The sequence below is a fragment of the Ipomoea triloba genome, chromosome 3 (genome assembly GCF_003576645.1).
Source record: "Ipomoea triloba cultivar NCNSP0323 chromosome 3, ASM357664v1".
In the NCBI taxonomy this organism is placed as follows: Eukaryota; Viridiplantae; Streptophyta; class Magnoliopsida; order Solanales; family Convolvulaceae; genus Ipomoea; species Ipomoea triloba.
Genome location: NC_044918.1, coordinates 20108385 through 20116990, shown reverse-complemented (window position 1 = coordinate 20116990; position 8606 = coordinate 20108385). Strand labels below are relative to the sequence as shown.

Genomic DNA, 8606 nt, shown 5'->3' with positions numbered 1-8606 from the left:
CGTTGAAGTTTGATTTGGTACGAAATTTTCCATTTCTGCGTGAATCTTAATAAGGGGAAGAAGAAGGAATCATCCCAAATGGGATGAAGGATGAGAAATTACCATTAAGACCCTATTTCTAACCGTTCACTAAAAGAATTTTTAACAAAGGACTAAATTGGGTAAAATCATCAAAGTCGATGACTAAATTGAGCACAAAAAATCATTTAAGACTAAATTGAGTAAAACCACTATCGTCGAGGACTATATTGGATATTAACTCTTATTTAAAACATTGGAAAATAAGCATTATTTTGAGTGTAAATTAATTTTGGTGATTATATGGATAAAACTTTCTTGATTCAATCAATCATTACTTTTCTAGATAAAATTGTTTCCCTCCCACTATATTTATATGAAAACAAACTTTTAGAAAATTTAAATTTAAATGATAGATAAGCAAACAAAATGCGAATCTAATGATAAATACTGGTCTAAATTAAAGTTTTCAAGTACTCTGCAACAGATATTTAAAAACACAGCAGTTTGTTTTTTCTTTCTTACAGACCCGGCCTAATTCAATAAGCAATTATAGTACGGGCATTGGTTATCATCGATCACATGAACAGTCTTGATATCAAAATACCAGTCCCTGAACAGCTTTTCAATAGTCTGTTAAAAAAAAAAAAAACAAACAAAAACGAAAAAGAAGGGTGCATATCAATTAGAATGATGAAAGGCATCGTACTCTAAGTTTAATTTTCAAAAAATTTAATAATTACCTGCATAGTATGCTCATAATTTATACCATATAGCTAGTATATGTATATGACGCCAATAATGATATATTAATCATATCAATAAGCGAATTTTTTTTATTTTTTTAAAAAAAATTAAAAAAAAAATTGTCTCATTACCTCCCCAGTTCCGGCTGCTTGAGAATTCCAAGAAGGGCTTAAAGCTTGAGTATGAGCATACTGAGAGGTAATCAAAATTCCTTTTTTTGAATTGTGGTGGTCAGGCAAAACAAGACAAGAGCTCAGCCCTAAGTTCTGAAATCATAACATGAAATTATAACAAGTCAAAATTGAACAATAACTGTTAATCATATAAACATCATCAATTAAGTGATTAAAATGTTTATATACAGAGAATAAACATTTATTGATTCAAACCTTGCATGATCTTAATTTGATTCGAAGAACAGTTCCTCCCTATAGCACATGCATAAAATTCTTTTGATACCATTGTATACTGGATCTGTAATACATACATAAGAGCATAATGAAAGAAATTGGCCCATGATAATTAGGAACAAATAAAAAAAAAAACAAAGTGTAAATAAAGGAGTTAGATTGGTGTGTTTGCTTGAAATAACTTTTTCTTTTTTTTGCTTGAAATGATATTGACAAAGCTAAGGTGCAATTCCAAATTCTTAATTATAAAGGTTATTATATTGTTGAAAAAAAAAAAATCAAACCTGAATCTGATCAAAGCCCGACATTAAAAAAAAGATGGGTGTCTGAATGTCAGCTTGAAAATTTTGTGGGAAGAAACACTACAACAAAAATTCAACATTGATTATTACACTATTTTTCAATTCTTTGAAGTAAAAAATGAAATGAAGCTATTAGCACATGCATCCAAGCTGTTAAATCTTACCATTTCTGCACTTAATCTCGACGTACAAGACGTAGGCAATGCATTTTTGGATCCCTAGTTAACCAAAAACGTAACATTTGCATATGTAGGATATACAGTAAAAGCAAGCGTTAATTTGGAATTGAAAGTAATGGAGAAAATATGAGATCATTTTAACAAAGTATAATATTTAAGAGGAATAATACATGTAATTTGATCAAACCATCAAACATGGACAGAAATGTGTTTTCTTGATCGTGCTTTTTCCTGTTAAAAATTTTACATGTAAAATTCAGTACTTATAATTAATCATATTATTAAAAGCTCAGTCAATTAAATTTGATATGTAGGGTATAACAAACTTACGATAGGAAAAAATATCCAGCATCCGAAAGACACTTTACTCGAGAAGTGTTAGAAAAATGGCGTCGAAATTTGTCACAATAGATCGCGGTTGCCACTCCCCCGGCTGAACTACCGGCTAAAAGAGCCTATAGATAATTTAGGTTTTCAAAATTAGGTGCAACTTTATTGTTTAATTTATAAACTATGAACATGCCCATGACCACTCACAAAAACAAAATGACATAATACAAATTCACACACACAATTAATTTAACAAATAATATATGTCAAGATAATGATTTTTCAAACAATTAAGTAAATTAAACACTTGTTTGCTTTGTAAATAAAAAATGCTTACATTTTCTGCACTTCCCATTCCATTGTCTAATAGCTCCTGAATTACAGCGTTGAAGATTTTTGCTCCTCTAAAATACAGTTTAGTATCCTGAAAAATGGCAAAGTATGTGTTCCTTTTAAGCCAAAGTAGAATTTAATTAATGTGGTTATATTTGTAATCAAGTGCAGAGCAAATGAATTAGGTATATGTTTTCAAAAAAAAAAAAAATTAGGTATATAACATGCCTAACTAATTAAGTAATCATAATACATAGACTGATAATTCTAATTTAAAATGAGTAAAGTTGAGGTCATACACTTTTGATTATTTCGGAATTACCGGTAAACGACGATGCATCGCAATATCTAACATCAACTCTATTCCAGTTGAAAAAGTCTACAAGTTTCATAAAATAGAAGTTTCTCAATTAGAAGCACAAAACAAAGAGTAGTTAATTAAAATGAAGTTAAACAATAATGTTAACCATATAATTTGCTATTTACCAGGATTTTTTTCTTTTTGGTTGCTTAAAAGATTTCGAAGAGCTACAGGTTTGGGGTTGGTGTCAACACCTTTTCGTGTAATGTAATCCTTGCAATCAGTGATATTCATACACCATCCTCCCTCCTACAATCGTGGTTTCAGAAACGGATTATTAAACATTTTGATAGGTGTATACATTCAAAATTTTAATTTGAATTAACTAACGAGTGCAATTTACCCAACTACTTTTTAACTACAAGTAATCATAATATAACATACAACATACAAAATAGATATATACATTTGTTATTTGAATACTAGGGCTAATACTCAATTATATACAAACCAAATATTGTATACTATACTTTAAAAAGTTTTTATAATTAATCCGTCCACTACTTCAAAATTTGTGGCAATGCATGCTAATAATAAAATTAATGAAAATTCTTAAAGACTTACACGAAGATACACAATCCAATTATTAACGCCCTCTCCAAATCCTTTTGAGTAGTAGTATGCTGCCGGATTTCCAGCTAAGCAAACTACAAAAATAAATAAATGATATAAGTTCTCATTATCTTATACATGTATGAATATTTATTTTGTAATATTATAATGTTCTTAATAGAAGAATTACCTGCACTGGTATCCTTAACAAAAGTTGGATTCACTAAATTATCATTACCTGAAAATAAAAATATTTTAATTAGCACAACTCTTCAATAATAATAATAATAATAATAATAATAATAATAATAATAATAGCAGCAGGTATCTAAAGTTGCAAGAGGCCTTTCTGCGCTCACTATAATTAGAAAAGGAGATTAAAAAAGAAAAATAAATAAATAAATAATGTAAAACATGGTAAGTAAAAATATACAAATGAAAAAAATCATCATTCCCGTTGTTATGTTCATTCATGCAATTATTAAAGGCAATAAAATGAAAGAAATATATACTTACAGGCATTTAGAAGAGCAAGAGAAGTGCCAATAAGTATTAGCAGTATTTCTCCAAAGTTCTTCATTTCCACTCTCTAATATGTGAGAACCAAAGAAATTTGTTAAGCCTGAAAGGATCCAAAGGAGAGTTGGCTTGCTCTGACGTAGAAGCTTGAAAGATCCAAAGGGAGAAACCTCAGTATTTATAGGCCAGACCGCCAGCAAGGGTATGGCAAACAAAAAAAAATTAACGGTAACCAAACTTAATGCTAAGAATGCACTGATTAATAGCATCCTATCCTAGCCTCTTAGGGGCTACAACGTAACTCTACAAATCACCTTGTAACAAACTTATAGCCCTAACTACTCATTCCTTTTATGAATAGACATTAGTAACTTATGATATATTTATTAGTGGGTCTAATTCTATGGCTTTGAATTGTGAAGTGTTCATATTATAACATAGATATTTTTTTACATTATTAAAGATTTGTATAGTCCTCATTATAATTTGTTACATGTAGCAATCATACAAAATACTAAACTCAATAATAAAGATTAAATTTCAAATAAAAAAAAACTTAAATATCAAATACGAAATTATACTTAATAAAATTTGATCTCAAATAATTTAAATTAAAAAGACTCAAGCATTACTAATTTAAAATTTACCAATTGGCTCTTCCATTATAGCCATCAATATAATAAACTTAGTAATGGATTCATTATAGTCTTTGTTACTTGCTATTTAAATTAAGGACTACATAGCACTAAACTTCTTTTAGGCCTTAGCTATATAAATTAATTTGGTTGTGACTTATATTTATACAAAAGAAAGATAAAAATAACATACAACACACTACAAAAATTTAGATTGCACGCACACGCCATAAATCATACTAGTTTAGAATTGGATTGACATCTCTAGATATGTATTTTGGTATGATCATAAGAATACCTAATCATCCATTCATCCTTGTTGGGAAGTGTAGTTATTAGGTTGCGCTATTATGAGTGCGGATGGTGGATCATGTTAAAAAAAAAAACAAAACAAAACAAAACAAAAAACAACAAAAAAAAAAACAAAAACAAAACACATGCACTATGTATACACTCCTTAGCAATTAGCTAGGCACCCTAGCCTTAATTAGTTTCTATATAAACTTAAGTACTAATTGAAAAGCAAAATAACTTGTGGTCAAGTAATATATTTGTGATTTTTCCAAATGATAGATTACATATTTGAGCCCGAGTGGAGCATTGACTTTTAATAAAGTCTGAGTAGTGCTCAAAAAATTTAAAATAAATTCTTCTTCTATTTATGACTTTTACCTCAGTAGCATATTTATTTATGTTAAAGTAATCTTTAAAAAAAATAGTATGGATGTCTCTAGTTTAAAAACAAAAAAAAAAATGATCATAAGAATACCTAATAATCTATTCATCATTGTTAGGAAATGTTAGGCTATTCATCAGCGGGTCTAATTCTATTGCGTGCTTTGAATTGTAAAATGTTCATATTATTATAATCTAGGTATTTTTTTTTCTGTACATTATTATAGTCCAAAATTAGTAATGGATCCATTATAGCCTTTGTTACTTGCTATTTAAATTAAGGACTACATACCACTAAACTTCTCTTAGGCCTTAGCTATATAAATCAATTTGATTGTGACTTTTATTTATACGAAAGAAAGATAAAAATAACATGCAACACACTACAAAAATTTAGATTTTTACTAATATACATGTACACAAACCATAAACCAAACTAGTTTTACTAATATATATGTACACACACACCATAAACCAAACTAGTTTCCAATTGGATTGAAATATCTAGATATGAATTGTGATATGATCATAAGAATACCTAATCATCCGTTCATCGTTGTTGGGAAGTGTTAGGCTATTATGAATGTGGATGATGAACCATGTTTAAAAAAAAAAAAAAAGTTCACATGGTATACACTTATTAGCAATTAGCAATTTCTCATTATAAATTTGTTATAATATAAATAATACTTTTTGTACGTTATTATATTATACAATTAGATATTTGTATATTCCTCATTATAAATTTGTTACATATAGCAATCATATAAAATATTAAACTCAACTAGGAGGTGCATGGTTTGACCTCTAGGCCGGATGTGTAGGATTTGTGTGAATACTTGTTTGTTATGAGTTAGGAAGTGGGAGACCTTGAGCTTATGGTGTATGAACTTATACTTGTGTTTTGTAGCTCTTGTGAGCCTTACCTTGTTAGGAGGTTGAGTTGAGCCGGGTCACTTTGGGGCCTATGTACATAAACGTTTTGATATTCAATAGAGCTCATGTTTTTGTTAAAATAATAATAATAATAATAATAATAATAATAATAATAATAATAATAATAATAATAATAATAATAATAATAAGATTAAATTTGATTGTGACATTTATTTATACAAAAAAATGATAAAAATAACATACAACTAACACACTACAAAAATTTATATTTTTACTAATATATATGTACACACACCATAAACCATACTAGTTTCGAATTGGATTGAAATCTCTAGATACGAATTGTGATATGATCATAAAAATACCTAATCATCCATTCATCCTTGTTGGGATGTTGGGAAGTGTTAGGCTATTATAGATGTGGATGGTGGACCATGTTTAATAGTTTAAAAATATGGGCCTTGTTGGGTATACGATTCTTTTGTATCCATACTTCAATTCTTGTTGTATGATCGAGAAATATGACGGATGCATGGTCTCTCTAAAATCTTTTCTTAAAAAATGTGGCTAGAAAATTGATATATGTTGGGTAGTGCTCTAAAAAATGGTTTGCATGCTTGTATTTTTACCACTACAATTTGAAAATGTCATTTTGGATGTTTCAAGAAATGATAAGCAACAACTTTGGCGTGTAACAACTTCCCATTGCAAATCAAGTAGTACTATTGCATAGCTTCAATGCATAGCAGTTGTACTTCACACACGTATTACCCAATGGAGTAAAATACGTACAATAGTTTATTTATTTATTTTGAATAAAAGGAAATCTGCAAACTAGATGAGTTGCTGGGTATGAAAAGAGGATTATTTGATATATTTATATATACAATAAAGATGGCATGTTGAGAGATGGAAACGTAACCTAACAATTCAAGGGATAGCAATAAACATTTAGATAATGATGTATGAATTCATGATGATACTTCTCCGTAAAAAGTATAATACATCTACATACATATTCCATCTTGAGATCAGAGATCAAATAATGTTAAGATTTTTTATTATTATTAAAACTAGCTAGTATTTTCACCCGTGCGCCATATAGTATTAATTTTTTTATAATATTTTAAGAATATTTAGATCCATATACAATTACACAAATTATTATATTATAAGTGCAATTAATTGTATGAGCTTGAAAGAGGCCTAGAAATGTATGTATTTATATGATAGATTTATAAGGGTACTTTTTTATTAATAAAAAAATAGTTATTCTTAATGGAATAAAAATAACTAATACTATTCCATTACAAAGGGAGTAACTTATTACACGAAATTCTATTCTTTATTAAATAATAACAAAATAAATCTATTCCATTAAGGGTGTGTTTGGTAACCTGGAATATGATTTCCGGAAATCATTTTCCGGGCTTTTGGTGTTTGGCAACATCCGGAAAATGTGGTCAACGGAAAACATTTTCCGTTGACCACGGAAAATGAGCTTATTTTTTTGGAAAATGGCTTCGTGCGATGTTTTTTTGTAAAAAAAAAAGTTTATTTCTAATTTCTAATAAATATTTTTAGTTTATATATTTTTATACTTTAAATAAAATAATAAAAATACATAATTATACATTTCTACTCATTTTCCGAAAAATGAATCAAACACACACAAAAAGTTTTCCAGAGTAGATCAAACACCGAAAATGAACTCATTTTTCCCGAAAATGACTCATTTTTTTTCAGAAAACATTTTCTAGAAGTCATTTTCCTACTTTCCAAACACACCCTAAATGACATTTCACGATCCTTTCGGTAATGAGGCGGCCAACAAGGGCGAAACGATGATCAACTGTGGCAACAGAGTCGTCGTCGAAGTCCAGGTCAAGTCCACCCGGTTCGTTGATATCAAGAGCCGTATAAGCTTCCTCTAGTTGTTGGGTATTGGTTGTTGGAGAGGTGGATGTTGGGTTGTGAGGCGGTATGGTGGTCGATAGGTCTGTGTTTTCGTGGAGGTTGAGTGGTGGGGGATCATGAGAGCTCGACGAGGATGGGATATCATGGGCCATTGCAGAGAGGGGAACGGAAAACAGAGTAAGGAAGAAGGAAAGCTTCCTATAGGAGGCAAGAGAGAATACTAGCCATGAGAGAAGCTAGAGAGAGGATAATGATATATACAGGTCCACGATATAACAATTGAATTATAGTGTAGACCATGGTTCACAATATACTTTGTTGAATAAATAGTCAGCTCACTGGAGAAAAAATTGGGTCAACAAGGGATTCTAGTTAAGAGCCCCGAAAACCTTAAATGTTATTTCTGATTTTAGCCCAATTAATACCGTGACAAATACCAATAGTTATACCATGGACTCGGGTCCACCTTTCAAAGTGGATCCATCACAATTTACATACTGAATGTTCATCATTTACATATTGAATGTTCACGATTCAAATTGTGAACATTTAGTTGTTAACATTCCGTATATAAATTGTGAGCATTCAGTATATAAATTGTATATTTTAGACCCGAGCCTATATAATAATTTGTCGTGTGATATAGACTCAAGTGAATTCCAAGTACCTCGGAAGATGTACCTAGGGACCCAAGGTCAACTAAAGGCTACCTGGGGAGATGGTTTCTCCGT

At 29.7% G+C, this 8606-nt stretch overlaps 1 protein-coding gene across 1 annotated transcript; it reads right to left on the bottom strand.

The window, feature by feature from the left end:
• Positions 1-535: 535 nt before the first annotated feature.
• Positions 536-8027, bottom strand: LOC116013038 (pectin acetylesterase 8-like). Its single transcript, XM_031252700.1, has 14 exons — positions 7764-8027; positions 3749-3821; positions 3423-3470; positions 3245-3327; positions 2806-2929; positions 2619-2698; positions 2324-2410; positions 1987-2111; positions 1827-1887; positions 1642-1695; positions 1460-1537; positions 1155-1239; positions 897-1031; positions 536-651 (listed from the first exon to the last, which is right to left on the bottom strand). The coding sequence occupies exons 1-13, from the start codon at positions 8025-8027 to the stop codon at positions 997-999; spliced, it is 1197 nt and encodes a 398-aa protein (XP_031108560.1). The 3' UTR covers positions 536-651; positions 897-996.
• Between the last annotated feature and the right edge of the window lie 579 nt (positions 8028-8606).

Bases quoted from the DNA above. Each gene is read 5' to 3' on its own strand.
- LOC116013038 (XM_031252700.1), bottom strand. From the start codon at position 8,027: ATGGCCCATGATATCCCATCCTCGTCGAGCTCTCATGATCCCCCACCA. The intron at 2,930-3,244 runs GTAAGTCTTTAA...CCACGATTGTAG, and splicing joins ATTGGATTGTGTATCTTCGT to GAGGGAGGATGGTGTATGAA. The intron at 1,888-1,986 runs GTAAGTTTGTTA...AATTTTTAACAG, and splicing joins GCTGGATATTTTTTCCTATC to GAAAAAGCACGATCAAGAAA.